General features: G+C 42.0%; 1 protein-coding gene across 2 annotated transcripts in view; it reads left to right on the top strand.

Annotated features, from left to right (window-relative positions):
* Positions 1 to 19,869, top strand: part of arhgef10la (Rho guanine nucleotide exchange factor 10 like a) — a 156,471-nt gene that overhangs the window by 49,440 nt on the left and 87,162 nt on the right. For both annotated transcript variants that reach the window (XM_088069371.1, XM_088069367.1), the window contains 4 exons: positions 2,962 to 3,107; positions 3,981 to 4,153; positions 8,216 to 8,331; positions 9,653 to 9,780. In XM_088069371.1, coding sequence (XP_087925497.1) covers positions 2,962 to 3,107; positions 3,981 to 4,153; positions 8,216 to 8,331; positions 9,653 to 9,780 — 563 coding nt within the window. The remainder of the gene's footprint in view (positions 1 to 2,961; positions 3,108 to 3,980; positions 4,154 to 8,215; positions 8,332 to 9,652; positions 9,781 to 19,869) is intronic.

Genomic DNA, 19,869 nt, shown 5'->3' with positions numbered 1-19,869 from the left:
GGTTTAGCACACACTCGCACACTCATGCACTCCCGCTCACACATGCACACGTGCACGGTGCAATGTCCTCTGTGCCTATTGATGCTTGAAGACTTTAAGGGTGTATTCTTATAGCAGCCCACCTCTTGAGGGAGTTGTACGGTTTTGTGGCCATCAAACGGCAGTCCTACTCAGACTAATGACTCATTTTGTGTGCTATCTGAGCCACAGCCAAAAGCAGCTACAGATTGCCTGCAGATAGGACATCCTTCCCTGTGAAATGTGGTCCGATGCGTTACTGCACTGCAGGTTGTCGAATGGACACAGCAGAGAGATTCATTATTCGCAAAATATGCGCACCTTTTAACAAACAAACATCAAAGTATCAGGATGTGAACTCCATAGCTGGACGTAACCTGCTGCTTGCAGTATAAATTGTGATGAGTCTGGCATAGATTGGCGCAGTATGCATAAAACTAAAAGTATTGATTTAGGCAGTTATAAAAGGAGCTGGACCAAAGTGATAAAAAGAAAAAGAGCTTTCTTTTGCGGTTTCCTTTTGCCAAACATATGGATGACTGGAAAGCACAGCATGTGCCAACATACTGTAGCATAAATTGCATCTGTTATTGGATTCATTAACTGTGTCTGTGTGTGTGGGTGCATGTGTGTGTAAAGGTGTGCATGCAGCAAACTGTTTATGCTTAGATCCATGTGTAGCTGCCTTGTTGTGGTGGAAAGGATTGTGTGTCCCAGTGCTCAGACAGTAAGCTAAGCCAGTTTGTACTCTGTGGTAGTTACGGACAGCATGGTACAGACGATCTGAAGCATCTGCTGAAAGTGTGTTTCGAGAAAAAAAAGTTTCTGGCAGCTCATGTTGCCCCATTAAATTGAAGTTTGACTTTAGGTTCCTTTCATCACGTGTGTGCAGACAAAGATAGTGAACGAACATGTACATTCTCTCTTACATTACATTCGCTGAAGGAACAGGGGAGAGATGTATGTCTGCCTTGTGTGTGTGAAAGATCTAAACAGATCTATATGCGATTTATTTTTTTTTTAGCAATATTGCAATTACAATTTGATATGAGTTTTTTTTAAGTTCCTTTCCTTTCCTTTCCATTTTTTCCTTATCTGCATTTTTCACCATACAGAAGCAAGAAATGACTTTATAGTATGCCAAAGGGCTGTGTATTTGCATAAATCATGGGATATGACGTGTATCATGATACAGAGGTTATAATTCAATATACTGAATATATTGCGATCCTGTAAGGCAGTGTTTCTGAAATGAGGATAAGACAGCCCATAGGGCTGCTCTGAGTCCTGTTGATAACTAGAGATATTTTTAAAAATATCAGTAATTCTTTATTACTAAAATAATTATACTATAATATGTTCATTTGAAAATGTTAATGGAAGATGGATAAAAAAAATTAATTAAATCTTCCTTTTTTGAAGCAATTGTTCACTGTTATAAACTGTCAACTGCTACAGCAAATGCATTAATGTTAGTTCATAGTGTGTTTCTTAAAAAAATTAAGCTGGTCATGGGGTTCTTGCCCTAAAAATTATTAACACGGGTAGATTTTTGTGAAAAATAAATCTTATTTTAGTAAAACTGTCACTGCATATGCAAAACAGTTTGATATATACATACTTGTCATTGCAGTCATATCACAGGATCTGTATTTGTATTTATCACAGTCCCTGTAACACCAAAATCATAGCACTACCTTTTCTACAATCTGAGCAAAGACATTCACATTTACATGATCATTTTTTAGGTGAACATATAAAAATACTAACAATTAAAAAGTTATTGTGTTTTTGAGAATCTATACAATATCACAAAACATAATATTATGATGCTCAATTGTTTCGATATTTTCGGACATCTCTAGTATGACCAATACAACTTTGGTTTAGTCAACATATATACTGCTCTTTCATGTATCAATAGCCTACATGTTATGGTGAAATCAAATTACTTGAATTTATTTAAATAACCTTTCTTTGGTTTATTTAGCCAATCAATTGTTAAAATCTTCAGTCATAGTAGAACATTACTTGTAACTAAAAGCCTTGTAAACATGGAATATAATCCCCATAACTTAATGTAAATAAAATCTGAAAAAAGAACAACAAAGCACTGCAAAACAATATTCCTTGTGTGAACATTTATACATGAAATCTAAATATAAATATTAATCTCACTAATCTCCAGATAGTCACAGTAACAAATCACACAAACTTAAGTGCACACTAACCAAATTTTAAACATGTTGTTAATTTATCTAGAAGTTGGAAAGCCAGACACAGGAAGTTTTTTTTAAATTATCAGTTATTATGGACAAACTGAAACCTAAACTGTACATTTAATCTCCTTTATTGTACATTTAATATAGCTAATTTCTCCTCTGCTCCAATCGTCAACACCCTTCTTCCCTGAGAGCACCCACCTTCACGCTTTCTCTCTACAAACCCTACTACTACACACTCACTATGCACACATTACGCGAATCTTACAACAGTTTAATAAACAAATATGAGGATTGCACTTAAAGTGGGCCATGGCCATTTTTATACAGCAGTATTGCGAGCATCAAAGCTTGTGCATGGCCTTTTATAAACTGTTTTCTTCAACTACTCTCATTTGCATACGTCACATGTGGAGCGTACGGTGGCGAGTGTGCAGGTGTTTCCAGCTCTCTGGTTGGTTAAATCCTGTAGCATATAAAAAAAAGGGGAAACTTTTACGATTTGAAAGTTGCATTCTGTTACATCACCATTAATCGTTCAGCCCTAACGTATGCGCACATTAAATGACCTTCAGCAGCATGAATGCGTTTCTAATCCCCGATGAGACATCTGTTCTCCCAGACTGACTTGTGTGTCCTCCAGGATCTGAACTCTGGAGGACTGGCCCTTTGTGATGCTGTCGCCTCTTCGTCTCTGATCTGATTGCTGTGTCCCTTTTAGCAACTGAACTCGGAGCAGGGGTCACTGGTCCTTTGTGAGACGCTTATTGAGACTGTGTACGGCGAACGGGGACAAGTCCTGAAGTCGAAGGAGAGAAAGGTCTTCCTCTTTGATGATGTGCTCATCTGTGCCAACATAAATGTCAAGTAAGTCCCTCTTGCAGAATGAGTCGAACCGAATGCCCTTGCATTCAAAAATACTTTGCTAATGCGTTCATAATGTGCAGCTCCAGCATGAAGTTGTGTGTAAGTTTTGAAAGGAGAGTCTGCTAAACTGCACTGCTTGGAGAAATAGCTATTAGGTGGCACAGGGCTCTAATGTGATGCCCTAGGTTTTGCAAGGATATTTTGGCAAACTGCATAGGAAAGAGAAATAGCTGCTAGGGGATTTGAGCACTATCTGGAGTCGCAGGAGCTTTATCAGCTTTAAACAAATGGTAGAATGCCTAACTACAGCTACAGGAGTCCTAGATTACTGACATAAAACATTTTTTGGTTTCTTTCCAATTTATCTTCTGTGACAGCACCATTGATCACATCTCTCTCTCTCTCTCTCCCTTCCTTCCTCACTCTGCTTTCCCTTTCTCGAAGTAAACAGGAAAAGGGATTTTGTATATTTTGCAAAGCTCCTGTCAAAGATGTCGCTTAAAGCCCTCTTGTTAAGCCTTCAAAGTAATTATCACTCTACGTCTCATTCAACTCAAGTGTCCCGAAGTTGACTTTGTCTGCCCTCCAGGATCTTGACAAACCGATCACAATGTTGATTGTCTGCGTGATTACAGGAATACATGAATAGCAATGAACTCCTCCTCACAGCCAGGGGTACAATTTTGGCAGGGAACATGGCTGATCATACAGATTCTAATTCCCACTCCCAAGTTGTCTTCATGACATCTCTCCTCCTATGGAGAGGCGGGTGTAGTGCTGTTAGCAGGATGCGGATAGGGAGGGAATTTCTCTCAGGTTGTTTTCATTCTAAACTGCCTCCTCTAATTTTTGTTTTCTTCTTTTCTCCACCAGGGGGCCTCCAGATATCAGCAGCCTGGTCCCTATCGGCCCCAAGTACACCATGAAGTGGAGCGCCCCCCTGCAGCAGGTGCAAGTAGTCGAGGTGGGGCAGGAGGGCTCTCAAAGCAAAGAAACCTTCTTTCAACCAAGCGGAGCAAAGCGCATGAGCGTCCCCTGCACTTCAGGTAAAAACCAAAAAAAGCAAACTAGTTGTATCTCATTCCTCTCCCCCATGTGTCATCCTCCAGTTAATCTCATCACTTGGACTGACTTTTAGTCTCAGCCCCTTACTCTGACTCAGCAAGGCTAATCTGTTTCTGTTCTCAAGTGTCCCGCGGAGGGCTGGAGATGCATCCGCGCTGCTTGTCACTCTGATTGAGGATGTGTTTGTGAGGAGGATAGTGATGACGGTCACTTGTTCCAATCTGCCTAGGGTGTTTTATCTTGGAGAGAGATGTGGGGGTAGAGAGCCCCCTGCCGCAGCATCCCCACAGTCTCATTTCACTCTCTGATAGACCACAAACACATCTTTGAGTGGAGTCATCAATCTGCAGAGATTATTCCCTCCCTTTCCAGGCCCAATTAGAGAGCCAGTAGCAGTAGATAGGAATCGGTGGTTGAAACACTAGTTCTCCCACCACCCCTCACTAAACTCTGGTGTATACAGAGCTTGACGAGATCCCTGATAAATGTGCCATGGGAAAAGGGAGATACAAAGCCTTATCAGGATGTAATGGTACCGGCTTTTTAAAGTTGCAGCTCCATGACTTAAATATTAATGGCGCCTTCTTCAGAGCTCCCCGTGTCATGCTCGGCAAGCAGCAACTGTTTTGAGAGCTGGTTCAGATTCTCACCGGATTAAGTTTTTGCTTTTGCTCAGGTAGTGTATACTCACAACTTTGCTGCAAGGTTTTTGGATCACTTAAGGTTAGCTCTCAATGCAGCTGTCTTGCTTCCTTCACTCTGCAAATGTTATGCCCCACAGAGGGTGCTGGATTCTGACAATCTCTCTCTTTTTTTTTTTTGCCACCTTTTCGACACAGTGCGGTCACCTTAATCATGCCTATCCAGAAACCTCCCCGAACATCTGTGGGACCGTTCCCACCAAATTTTCATTCAGACAGGCTGTCCCATCTATTTATAGTTTCATCCCCTGTGATGTCATTCAGTGGGGTGTCTCGTCTAAATCCTGCGCTCCCTCAGCATGCCTCAAAATGGAGTCATTTTTCATCTTCTGCAGGCCCTGGTGCCCTTCTTTATTGAAGAAAGCTGGCCTTTAGGGAAATGCAGCCCCGTCTTTCTTACTCTACCCTTTTGTCTCTGTCGGACTGTCTCTTACTCTGTCTGTTCTTACCAACACACGGCAAGCCCGCTGATATACGTGCTCTTTTTCCGAAAGCAGAGTGTTCCAGTTGTTTACGCCGTCTTACCTTCATTCTGCCCCCATTACACCTCCCTTATTGCTGCTTCTCTTTTGACCTGCTGTCAGGAGTGCGTTTTTTTTGTCAGAATGTACCGCTGGGCTTTGGCTGCGGATCAGACAGGGGTTTTGATGCAGGTGTGGAAGCTGCATTGTCTTTAAATCCACTGGCCGGCGTCACTGGCACAGCAGCTGAGAGCTAGATTGCTGACTTATTCCAGAGAAAGCAGGGATGGACCCCTCTGGGCTCCGGCCTTCCACACCAGTGAGCTACGTGCCTGGCGGCCGATGTGGATAGCCATGTCTGAGTGTGAAAACCATATCCTGCCTCACCAACGGGATTACGCTGGATTACAACTCAGCACATTCACCTCTAGGGCCGTAGCCAACAGCAAGCCCCAGAGGACTCAACGAACCTGTACAGGGTTTCAGGCAATCCCTTTGGAGAGGACAGGAAGACATTGTTCGTGCAGCTCACAGCGCACCCTTTTATATTCAGATGTCTCACCTATTGATTTCTTTACACAGATGACAGATGTCACTGGCGGCCTGTGACAAAGATCCCATTAAACCCCAAAAGCTACAATGGAGCTCTTTAAATGAACAATGCAAGCCCACCACTCTCTTTTTCTCAGTCCCTCTCCTCTTACGGCTTTACTCTCACTCCATTTATGCACGTGGATAGACAAAAGACGGCAGGTCCCCTCGGAGGAGCATGGCTCACTAAGCCCGCCTACCGGCTCAGCTCTTCTGCTACTTTATTATGTGGCAGCGGTGACAGTGCAGGACAGCTCAGGAGCAAAATCTACCTGCAGAATTTAATTAGGCAGCTCTTGTGGAGCCTGCTGCTGGGGAGATGTGGGCCAGGGGAGCTAGGACGGAGGATGGCAGACAGGAGGAGACACAGCTATCGATTCGCAGCAGTAGGAGAGAGAGACTTTGAAGGTAGCGGGCCTCAAATCGATGCTGAATTTTGCGTCTAATGAGACACCTGCATTCCTTGTGGCCAGCAAAAGGGCATCATAGCTCCAAGTAACAGTTTCTCCATCTGATATTTTTTTTTTTTTTTTACTCATAAATTCATTCTCTGTAGTTCAACAAATAATGAAGATCGATCCATACGCACATCGAACCGCTTTTATTAGTGCCACTGGAGTTTCAGCTAAAGCAACTTTTCTTTCTGCACTTCCATGAGTTCTCAGAGGCAATGTCATTGTTTTCTCTTTGAGGGGAGAACTCTCTAACCTTGAACGCTTTCCATACTTACACCACGAGAGTTGGTCTTTATACCATCTACACTATGTTTATAGTATATATAGTTGGTATTGTATCCGTCAAATAACAAGTTGACTGATAGAAAATTACTTGAAATCTTTTTTTTTTAATCAAGTCAAGTTACACCTTCACTGGTTACTGATCTTGAAGACAAGTAACAGTGACTCCACCCATCATTGCGATTTTTATGATAAGGTGTGATGGGCACCTTTATCTGTGAGAAGAGATCGGCTGTGGTTTCTTTTCATTTATAAAGTCTTGAAAGGCAACATGCTACCATACCTCAGCACTTTATTAAACCAGTCTTTGTGTAATTATTCTACATGTCCAAGTGATGGCTTAACACTCAGTGTTCCCCAGGCAAATACTGAATTTGGAAAAACTGCTTTTAGTTTTTCTGCTGCATCTACCTGGAACATCTTACAACGTACATTCGAACTCAACATAATTGTTAATGTTTGAGGGCACTTTTTTTTTCTACAGTCTAATGGTGTCTAGTGAATATATTAAAACTATATCACAGTGCATCAGAAATTGCTTTCATCTAGCAACCAACAAGTAGACTTTTGTAAGCAGCAGTGATGGTGTCCTCATCAACCTCCACAAACCCTTTTAAAACCCACAGCGAGCGAGCAAACTTTGGTGGATGGAGAGCTAGTGTCCAGATATACTTTGAGCAAAACCCACATTCAGGACTTACAGTTGCACACTTTGGATTTGTTTGAACGTATTCTGAAGTAGAGAAGGGGTGGACTGATATTGTTTTTTTTCAGGGCCGATTCTGATACTGATTATTAGTAGTTAATGAGACCGATAACAGATATTTGGCACCAATATGCATTTACAATAAAAATGAAAATCAGTATTAGAAATTGGAACATGACAATCTCCAACACAAAACCTTGTTTGGATGCCTTTAGAAAATGTTTAGTCAAAACTGAAACGTTCAACATCAGATACAGCAAGTTCCCTTTCTCTGCACTTTTTAATTAATTAATTTTATTGGCGATCATTAAAATAAAACACAGATACCCCGATAATTGGCAAAATGCCAAATATTGGCCCCAATAATCAGCCAGGTTGATAATCTGTTGACCCCTAGGGTAGAGCATGGTAGTTCGAAGGTTCGGAGCAAAGAAAGAAAATAACAAACAGGCTAATTGAACTGTCAGCTGTCACTCCTCCACTCTGTCTGCGGATCGCTTGTTATAATATAATTAACATTTGGAGCTGTAAAGTGTTTTGTTTCTGTTATATGTTGTGAATGGTCATGGGAATTTTCATTATGGGTCCTTGAAAAGTTTGAAAATATTTGTACATGAAAATGTGTGGCAACCCCAAAACACATTTTACAGTTACATTTGCGGTAGCTGGCTCTTGAAGGATTATTTGTTGCTTATAGTATTGTGTCCTAGAGGGATATATGAATTAGGTAATAGTGATTCATTCCTGAAACCGTATAAGTGTACTTATTTTTCTCTTGCATAGGAAATATATAAAAGGGTTTGTATTATTACAACCTCTAAGGCTTTGTGTGTTGCCCTCTTCTCAGGTAAAGCCATCCTTGGCCCTCCACGTCTCTACCAGGAGCTGCAGGAGCTGCAACACGACCTTTCTGTTGTGGAGGAGGTCACTCTCCTTGTGGGCACGCTGCAGGGGATGTACCAGGTACGTGTCGCTTCATGTCATTTTGCTGTGGCTGCACTGTCTCACCGGAAAAATGTGTATCATACAACATATATAATGCAACAAAGTCAGGGCAAAGGTGAGATCTCAGGCACGGGTTTCCTCAGTCCATCTCACTCTATCACACCACCGCACAGTTGAGCCCTTTTCTCTCAGGGTTTTCTTTAAAAGCTTCAGTTCAAATTGGCCACTTAGAAAAAAAAAAAAATCTCTCCAGGCTGACCTTCAGATTTGCTTCTCTCTCCTTCAAAATCTGCTTTCAGTGTAACGAATTATTTATAAGCCAGTCATCTCAAGATATTGACTGATATATGGAAATATATATGGGTAGAATATATGAAATACAAATGTCTTGCGTAAACTGCAGCTTACTTTGCAATAAGCCCAGAGAACACACTAAGGAATCACAAAGGCTGCAAAGACAAAATTGAAGTATGCCCAACTAATTTGAATAGTCTGATTCAATGCAAGCGGATAACCATTAGGGGAAATCTCGTCTCTGCTATTCCTCTTAAAGAAATTGCAAAAGAATTCTAGTTGTTGAAAATGTGATCAGAGAGCCGTCTCATATTCTCCTTGAATCATCAATTTCTAAAAGCATGAAGTCTCCCATCGATCTCCCATCAACGGTGCCACAATGGTGGGAATGCGATGTTCCCTCTGATATTCTACAGTAGACAGAAGTGTCAGATTTGCTATGTTGCAGGAGAAATTGGCAGCGCCCCTCCTGTGGCGTTCAAATCAGGACACTTCCCAGTAGTCAGCCACTAACACATTAACAGTACCATAGACTACATAACACAGCCGGGATGCTATACTCCAGCAATCACCAAAGAGCCTCTCAGGCTAATAGTGCCACCTTTGCTTCCCTGCACTTAATGAGCACAATGTCCTCAGGAGGAGCGATATTGGCACGGAACTAAATGACTGATTTTCACTTTCCACTCAGTTATAATGTTGTCCACCGAACAAACAGACAAAAATACTTCAGCACAGCTCATTGACTTCAGAAAATTGATTTGATTCTGTTTGACTTGAGGGAACTAGGTTTTACTGTAAAGTGGATGCTGGTGTTGAAGTGAATTCAACATTACATTTGAGGGGATAAAAATGTCACATCCACACAGCGTCAAATAATGTACCGCCGCGAGTGGATGTGCGGTTGTTTATGTGCAAGAATATCAATATGTAAGTACAGCTACAGTATGCCCCTGTGCCCTGTACGCTCATGTCCCTGGGAGATGACCTACTGTATGCTCCAGCTGAAAAACAAGTTTTAACTGTGTGTGTTTCTCCTTCAAAGAACCTGAACACCACTGTGGCCCAGGACTGGTGTCTGGCTCTACAGAGGCTTATCCGCATCAAAGAAGAACAGATCCAGAGTGCGAACAAATGTCGCTTACGCCTGCAGGTGCCCGGCAGGCCAGACAAGTGAGTAGTATCTCGCATAAAGATGTGCTCCAAGTAAAATGTACTGTTTAAATGACCACAACAGCAAAGACAACAAAACAGGTGGCAGCAGAGGCCTCTCTTATGTTGCAAACTGATTTAAAAAACTTCTAAAGTTGGAAGAATGGTCACCATATTCACCACTAAAAAATAACAGCCACTGACAAACATTTGAATGCACATATTGATGAGGTTTTGCAACATGTTTTCTTAAATGTATTTAGCTACTGTGGCCCAAAATATAGGAGGAAAGAGAAGGATGACTAAAAATGCAAGACATTGTGGTTACATATATGCACTTTGCAAAATTAGAAGCGAGAACAGTTTATTCTGTCGTGAGTGGGTAATTACCTGACTCAAATAACTCATTTCCTTAGGTACTTGGAGAGAATAATGAATAGCCTCCACAAAATGTTCCTTTTGCAGGATTTAATTGAGACACTTTTTGCCTCAGCCTTTACCTAACATTGGACCTTGGTGTAGAACTGTTGCTCAACTAATATTCATATTATTTTATGTCCACAGTGTCTTTGCTGAAAAGCCAAATTAATAAATTATAAGACAAAATATTCAGCATTTGGAGATGTATTATATGATTCTACTCTACAGTACTATTATTTATCTCCGGGTTGTATGAATAATGCAAAACGCTTTTAGTTTTTAATATTAGATTTTATAAGAGTTAAGACACAAGAGTAAACTGTGGTAAGTACAAAAGTTAGTAACCCCAACAGTTCAGTTTTTGTTGTTTTTGGCTTCCAAGTAGATTACTCGCAATGCAAAAATGACTATGCACAGAATATTCCAGTGTTTGTAAGACAATATTCCCAAAAAGCTACTTAACATGACTAAAGAAAATGAATATACAACTGCTAATCCCTTTTACATGCAGTCGTGCATTCTCTGTTTACTGTGCCCTAACACATAGTTTATCACATCAAAATATGGCAAAGTTAAACATCTGGAGCTGCTTGTGCCATTTTGCTTCTTTGCTTCAAAGTAGGATTTTTTAAGAGTTTTCCATTAGTGGCGGACCATGCAGACAGGCTTCTTTCAACTACCTTCCTGAAAAGTTTGGCGTTGTGATATAAATCTGTTAATATCCAAATCTTTTATAGTATTTAAAATACGTGTGTTTCTTCTTCTAACCAAATATATAGGCTTTTTTTTAATGCACGTATCTCGACCCCGCAGCCTTGTAAACTGCAAATTAGTTGCTTTGTGTACAATGCATTCATGAAAACACACATAGCTGACTGTAAATGGGCAAGAAGCTGTTTTTGGCAAACTGCCGTTAAACTTTCAGTGTAGATGCATATTTTTGATGGGCTGTATGTCCAAAGAATGCTCAGAATTTTGTCATATTTAGAATAAAAGTGGATTATTAGTATGTCCGTTAATGTTGGAGATTTTCACTCCATCAGCCCAAACAGGTTGCGACTGTGGCTCAGGACGTAGAGTGGGTGGTCTTTTGGTCGTCATTATCTGAATAATAGTGGAATACTGCAAACCTTTAATCATATGATTGGTGGTTCGATCCCTTGGTCCTCCTGTCCTCATGTCAAAGCGTCCTTGAGCAAGACACTGCACCACGAGATGCTCCTGATGGACAAACCAGCGCCGTGCATGTCAGCTCTGCCACGGTTGGTGACAGAATGTGTGTGTGAATGGGTGAATTTGAGGGGTCTTGTTCAGGGCTTTATCCAGTAAGGTACAAAGGTGTAATGTAACTGCAGCCCATTTAACATCAATTTTGTTCAGTGGAGCATTTATGTAATCCATAACAAGTTGTCTTGTCTTAACATTAGGGTTGGGCATGGTTTGAATTTGAACGAGTGAACAGAGTAGCACATCGCAGAATCTGGTCAACTGCCTGGCTGACGTTAGCGTTAACATTAGGTCGTTTGTCTATGAAAAAGTACACGGGCTAACGTTAGCTGGATATTTGAGTTGACCCACAATATTAGCAATACAATTTGTTCTGCCTCAATGTTGGCATATTTCTTTCGGTCGGCGGACTGGGCATCGAAATTAGGAATCGAAAATTAAAAATTTGGACGGTTCCAGGAGAATCGGAATGTTAGTCCCGGTTCCCATCGATGCCCGAGACTCGATGACCAACCCTACTTAACATGCCAAAGTGGATCCTGGTGGGTGGAGAGACTACGGAGCGACTGAACGCCTACTTAGAGAAGAACAAAGATGGCAAGGAGAGAGCATATGAGTAGCTCAGAGTGCTCCACAGGAACTGGGAATAGCAAATAATGGCAGATTATAATGGATCCCATTTCGTACCTTCTGGTGGGGATAGGATAAGAAAGAGGCAGGGGAGGACAAAAAGAGAAAGATTGCGATAGAAAAGCAAGAGCCCTGCTGAGAGCGACTAAGCAGAAGAAGAAGAGGAAGAAAGAAAGAGTGAGAGTGATGATTGACCTCCCCCATGAAAGACTTGGCTTGGTGCCAGCAGGGCAGCGGCAGTCAGAAGAGTGGGCCTAATGCTTCAGAGCCAAGGAGAATCTAACTGTGCCAAGCCAAGCTAAAGTGACAGCTTGAGCAGTGGAGCTGTGCAGATCAGTTCTCCCACATCTCCCAGCTTCCTCGTCGGCTGTCACACCAGGCCTGCAGGGCCAATCTGCTTACTCAGATGTTTGGTGGAGCCAGATGTCATGCTTACAAGAGAGTCCCCGAATTCCCCTTCAAGGGGTACCCTATTTGCTGAGTTCTTGTGATAATGTCATTAGCAGCCGCACTGACAAGGAGATTTCCCACCCCTACATATGTCCAAGCTGTAGATTTGTATTTAAAACTTAAATAATGTAGAGCAAGACCTACGCTGAAATCACACCTGGAGAGTGGAGTTTTTTGTATAGAGGTAAAAGCTAACAATGTCAGCTGAAAGAGAGAAATCTCCTGTTGGGAAAAAGAGCCAATCCTGGTTGTGTGATAGCAATCTAATTGAGGCTGGGCCTCAGTGTCGGGTGGCTGGACCGGCAGTGAGCCTCGGGGCCGGGGGTGACAGGTGGCACAGCGGGTGCCCAAACCATTCTGACACTACCCAGGGTGCAGCAGTGGCAGATTGCAGGGGAGAACAGCGGACTGACTCTGTCTCTCTCTCAAACACACCCACACAATCGCACACACATGCATTGTGTTTTCCCTTGTCATCCTTATCCGTTTTGTTGCTAATCTGAGTAACAATCTACAGGGCCCGACAGTGCTTGCAGTGTGTATGTGCGCGTTACATGTATTCACACGTGCTTCCTGCTGACAAATGCACCTGCGCACGAGCCAGCATGCATCTCAGACAAAGAAACACACACATACAGGAGCCAAAACGCAAACACACACACGCACACACACAGAGCCGCGCCTTTGCTCTGCTGGTGAGAGAGTGGGACCGCAGCAGGGACCCCCTGTACTGAGTTGGTCCCCTCCTGTCTGGCCGCGAGCAACTCTCTGCAGTCAGGCAGCACATCACAGCCTCCACACTGCAAACAGACTGAGTACGTGGAGAGAATCCTGACTGCTGCCTCAAAGGCACCAGCCTACGTGTGACAGCAGTTCATTAACATCCTCCTTTTACTGCGTCTGCTGGAGCAACCACAGGCAGAGATGCATGGGCCATACTGGCAAGCGATAGATACAGAGTTCAAATTTCATAGTTTAGCCAAATGTGTTTGTTGCTTCATCCTCCGTTCCCACCAGCACTGCAAACACGAAGCAACAGTATTGTCAGCCAGAAGCCTCTTTTTTTACGGGCCCTTTTATGGAGGCTGTGCAGGCTACCTTCAAGGCGAATGGCAGACCTTACATTCTCAGTCAAACAGTATGACTGATTCAGGTTCCATCTCTAGGTCTTTAGGTCCATTCTGGTTCAGACTCTTAGCCAACAGACATGCTCTCAAAGAGGCTCTGGAGAGTCCTTAAGACCACATTTTAGTGTCTGGAGAGCCGAGGGTTTTCTCTGATTGTTCCGTCTGTGAAGAAAGGTGTGCTTTGGGTAGCTGCATTGCAGGATCCCAGTCAAAGGGCTTGTTTTCCCAAATTATTATCCAAATTATGGAAAAAAAGTTAATTAAATTCTTGCTTACCGCTAGTGGTATCTCCTTGCAGGTAGTTTTGTATTTATTTGCCGGTATTTTGAGATATGAACCTCTCAGTTTTTTGCTACCACTCTAATAAAATTGGGGTGAATGGAATTTCATTTGAGGAACTCACGGCACTGACAAATGATGAAAAAAAGAGTGTGCCTGTTACTGTGGATACTCTTTTTTGTGAAGCAAGCGTTTAAGGGAACACTTGTGTCTCAGACTGATCTCACAGAGATGAACTATGTCTCCTCATCTAGCTCTCAGTCAGACTTCCAAGTGTACTTCTGAGATGACTGAGTGTTCCTATAACATCTGTGTCATCCTTGTGCTTTAGTGTATAATGGTAAGTGAATATCTTCTGCACCTCTGCAACACACCTCAACCTCTGCTCCACAGTTTTCAGCTTTTTTCTCCAGGCACAGCTTGCTGTTTTCTTTGCATTCACACATGTAGACACATTCACACCTGGAAACAACCAAGAACAACCACAGTCCTCCACTTTAGCAAGGTATCAGGTGCAGACGGGCTAAAGGGCACCTAAGATACATTTCTTTTGGTCAGCTGTGGTGGAAAAATTGTATTGCTGCTTGAGTAGTCAAAACAAATAGGGAAATGTGCTCCTTGGCTCATTTACTGGGAGATATTTCATCTGATCTTCACATACTATTTATCCTAAATTAATTTGCTTCTTCTTTACTAATGATTTATGTTTTGCTATGTTGTACAGTGATCAGCTTATATCCTTTACACTTGACCCTTTTAGCAAATTGCTAACAAGAGTTGAACCTTAATTTGTCATATTTGTAGTACTTTGATGCCACACAAAGCTGTATATCCACTGTAGGATGACTGTAGTCCCAAGCTGATATTTGGCGGTGATATTTAGCCCTCTTGGCTATCAATAATCTATTCAATTCAAGATACTTGGACAGGATTCATGTACATTGCTGCATTAATTTTCATCTCTATAGAAACACCAGGTCACTACCCTCTGGTAGCCATCTTCAAAATAAACACACCACCAACCATAGAAAAAACCCCCCAAACAAACAGATGTAGCCACCATGATGTGGACTCCCATTTTGAAGCCTCAAGTGTGGCTTACGTACAAGACTATATTTAGAGACAAGCAAAAGATAGCCCAAATGCTAGCTGCTACCTTAGTTAGCCTGGTGCATTTACATCAACGGTCTATTGTGGTAATACTAATGCTAATTTTAAACAGCTTTAAAAAGATTCAAATAAAATGTACTTGATCTTGTACTTGTACTAACAGAAAAACTGAACATACGACTCCTTAGAAGGTCTTTTATTACAAGCAACGCTAAATACACTGTGAATCTGGGGTAACGGCATTGTAATGTTACCTAATGGTAGAAACCTGTAACCGACAACAGCTATCTGTCACTCACAGAGGCCACACCCTTATTTATGCATAACTTTAAGCCTTAATTACATTTAAAGAGGTGAGTTATATAAAAAATGTACCCGTTTACAGTTGTCACAAATGAGTAGCTCAGCTATGGGGAGATAAAAGTAGTTTTTTGTACCACGCTGTAAACATGTTTATTTCTGCTGTGAAGTTGGGGATATTGACATGGAATTTAGTTGAGACTGACAGGTTTTTGGAGCCAACCTCAAGTGGCCATTTGAGAAACTGAACTTTTCGGCACTTACATGTTGACTTCAATTCTCAGCTCAGGAGGTTGCCTCTTGTTCACCACTCTCTGGTTGCCATCTTGATAATAAACACTCCACCAAGCCATTGAATTTAAACGTAACCTTGTTTATGCATATTTATCCAAGGTCTGGCATAATTCTTTGGTATAGCAGAGATGTGTGTTACAAAAACTGACAACCAGGCATTTACTTGTGTTCAACAGTATGAATGTCAATCCAAACTGAATACATAATTATTATCTTGCATTATGCACAGGAACGGCGTGTTAATGTGCTATTAGTGACTCACACTTGCAGCACATAGTTAGTTGTCAAGGTGGGGGCAGATAGTCACAGGACGACTACTCAAGGTATGGCATGCGAAACGTGTTCACAGTTTTCTTCCATTTTTTTCCAATTAATGTAAACATGACGACAATATGGAAATACTTACAAATACAGGAGGATAATAACAGATGTACAGATGTTAATAATTTATCAAACATAAAAGGATACTGATACAGTAATAGGGGACAGCAGGTGAAGAAAACCGTCAGTTTTTCTCTCACCTTTTTCTCACACGTCACAAACAGCCAATGTACCGACTGCAAAAATATCAACTGTAGCAGCAAGTGTGTGTGTTTGTGTAGTGATTGACTGATCTGAAATCTTACCAGGAACTCCAGATGTTTCTGTTATTTTCAGGCTCATTTTGCATCGCCGACAGAGAATCCTGTGTCTGTTTGTATCCACTCGACAATCTCGAATACAATCTTGTCACCTCCATAAACCATAAATCACATTCAGTCTGAACCCACTTTAAGTCTATCTCTTGTAATATTTGTCTGTGTCTGATTGTCAGGTCTGTCCGGAATTAGATCAGTGAACTCTCACAGGGACGCTGAACCGTCTCCTTTAACTCATCTCACCATTTGCAAAGCACATTTTTCCCTCTGACTGTTTGTTTCTCTTGCGGTTGGAGGTGAACTGAAGGATGGGTGCATGACAGGCTGCCACTCAGCACTCACTGCTACATCTGTCCCGTCCTTGTGCATTAATGTCACACGTGTGCTTCGGCACTGACCTGCTCCCATAAATCAGCCGGGCCGGCTCCTCGCTACGCTCCCTCGCCCCCACTCTGCCCTCTCTCCCCTCCCCTTCCCCTCCCGTTTTGACTCTCCTTACCTCTCAGCTCTCCTCATCTCCCCTCTGCCAGCATGCCCGAGTCTAGTTCTCTATTCTGGCAGTGCACCACACCTGCACTGCGGCTGTCAATCAGCGGGCAGGAGGGAGGAATCGGAGACTGCGCTCAGTTTAGCATGTTTGAGGCCGTGTGGGCATGAAGTGTTGCCTAAAGAATTCAACCAAGTGAGTCGTTGTATTCTCGTCACACCCTGTCTCCCCTTCTGTCTTCGGCAAATTGCCTCTGCTATATTTAAGCAGCGAATGGTATGAATTACACCTCTTTGTGAAAGCTCCACTTTTTTCAACATGTCAAGGAAGTTTGAGATCTTACTTTATTCTTTTCCTGACTGCAATCTCTCTTTCTCTGCCTCTCTCTGTATGTGTGTGTGTGTCTCTACCATTTTTCTTCCTTCCTCTATGAAATGAAAATGAATTTGCAGCGGGCAGCGGCAGGTATGACAGAAGCAGAATTTCAGGCTGCGCACTGTTCTCCACTCTATTACCTTCTAATGATGTCTGAATGTGAAATTGTCTTCCTTATGTGCGCCTGAGACCCCAGCCCCTCCACACTCACCCTCCCACCCTGTTCTTCTCACTCTCTCTCTCTCTTGCGATCTCTTTTTCTTTCTTTCATCGCCTCAGAATCACCGTGGAATAGTTGTGCAGGTGACTGAAACAGGGCCATTATTTCAGAAAGCTGCTTAGTGCTTTAAAAAGACATCTCATCCTTGGCCAGACAGCTTACTTGAAGTTCCAATAAAGTCTGATCAATCCAGACAACAGAGTGCCCTCGTCAATGGACAGACACCAGCTGAGTCACTGCTAACTCAGGGCCGAGGCTGCCAGTCTCACTTTAGCCTGCTCAGCATTAAGAAATTATTTTATGTTACTTGACAGGAGAGAGAGTGACATATTTAAACACAGGATAACAAGCTGACATAAATTTTACTAAATAATTGCATGAGGAAGCTAAATGTTTAGGTGGGGATTTACAGCTGGGAGATGAGTTTGCGTGCTTCTCTATCTGGCATGTAACACAACCTCTGCATGTATAAAGTACACGCTGTGTTTATTAATAGTCATTTGTTGGTTTTTATGCCTCCGTGCCAGCAAACAGCCATTGCCGGAGGCATTATGTTTTGTTTTTCTGGCTTTCCCATGCTCGTTAACCAGATATCTGAACAACACCTTGAGGGAATTCCCCCACATTTGGCACAAATTTTGACTCAAGGATGAACTGAGTAGAATTTGGTGGTCAATGGTCACTGTGACCTTACAGTCTATGTTTTTGGCCTTAACTTAAGAATTCATAAATGAATTATGACAAAATTTCACCCAAATGTCTAGCAGGATCAAATGTTGAATTGACTGTGAAATGGTCCAGTCGTCTGATTGGTGAGTTCCAGCTAAGACCAGAGTCCCAGTACACCAGACAGCCGCAGAGGATAGTTAGCTCTGTTTCTATTGACACATCCTTTGCATGGGGAATTTCAGCTTCTGCCCTCTGGTAGAAGGCCTACGGTCTTAAGCTGTAAAACAAAACACTACAGGAGTAGTTTTGTTATAGCTGCAATGGTTCATTTGAGCAAGTCATAACAACATTTGTGCATATTTATTTTTATATTAAGTGTGATATTGTGATTTTTACCTTATCCCAGTCTTCTACTGATAGCAATGTGTCTGAGCACCTTTTGTCCTGGTTTATTTGTTTTGTCTTTCCTCAGTGTGTGTTGTGATTTTGAATTCTGTCTGGATGAATTCTTCCTTTTTTTTACTGCAAAACAAAATCTACCCATGGGTACTAACTCAGAAACAGAAGGGGAGACATTTGGTCAGATACTGAATTAGTGATACTAACCTTAGTTGTTCACCTTGAAACTGTGCTGATTGAAAAGATCTTCTGTTCTGTCAGGTAAAGATCTGTGTGAAGCCGGGCAGATAACCCATGTGAACTTGAGCCACTAGTTGATTTATAACCATGAAATCGTGAAGTAAGAAACTAGTAGCAAGAGTGAAACTCATCGCAAGGAGGCAGGGTGAGTTGGATGGGTCAAACTAACACAGGGCTTTCTTCCAGAAAACTTGTCCCATGTGGAACTAAGAGAGCTCTGTGTTATTGTAAGGTATGTCATTAGTTTGTCCACATTTTGATGACCCAACTTTAAACCCAGTTTTTTTTCCTTAACCCAGCCCAGGTGACTTTACTTTCCTAAACCTAACCTAAATATGTAACTTTAGTTTACAGCATGACAATGCCATTTGTCGGGCACTAATAACTAATAAGATATCATTCACACTGTTCATCACCACGTTTAGAAATTACAGTTTCTTTGCAACTACATCCGTATTTGAAGTTTTGTCTGCTGTCATGGCAACATAAGAGTCTGGACAGACATGGATGTAAACTGGAACTTGACTGGTTGGCAAAGGCATACAACTGTGAGGTGGCAATTCCAGTCACAGCTTTCATTTGAGCCCACAAAGGGAAAATCCACTTAAAAACACTTTTCTCTGGGAGAGACCTTGCATTTCGGGGCCCATTTCAGTATCGACTTTGGTATTGACTTTAGGTGTGTTTTTTATTAGCTGGTGAAACTCTCTAAAGCACTCTCATTAGACATACCCGTGGTTCTCTGGTGGTCATTTCCATTTCAGAAATTCTTTGTGGTCTTCAGACAGGATGACCTTGGTCTCATGGAGTTATACCCAGTGTGTTTCATATCATGTTATTTTATTTTTTATATATATTCTTTTATATTTAGCAGCATGTCTTTCTTTGGATAGCTTGGACAGCTTTCTCTGTTCTCCCTGCCTCAAGTAATAACACAGTAGCTTGAATGATCCGATGAAGAAAGACTTACCTGGTAAAAGTGTCACAGAGACAACATCCCAGTTGCACTTTTTGTGGTCACAGAACTGGATGAGAAATCTGTGACAAAAATCAGCAGCTTAGCCTCTGATTCTGTAACACTGGTCTTTACTGAGACATAAAAAAGATGATCATATTTGCGCTGTCTTTTTCATATAAAAACGCTGCTTTAGTTCCCAGCATGCAACGTCATTGGGTCCCAGGGCTTGCTTGACACAATCTCAGACACCTGAGTGCTTAAGTTTGAGCAGCCATGAAAGATCGGGC

This window comes from Plectropomus leopardus, chromosome 2 (assembly GCF_026936395.1).
Source record: "Plectropomus leopardus strain MGB_pleo_1.0 chromosome 2, ASM2693639v1, whole genome shotgun sequence".
Lineage (NCBI taxonomy): Eukaryota > Metazoa > Chordata > Actinopteri > Perciformes > Serranidae > Plectropomus > Plectropomus leopardus.
This window is presented reverse-complemented; position numbering and strand designations above follow the sequence as displayed.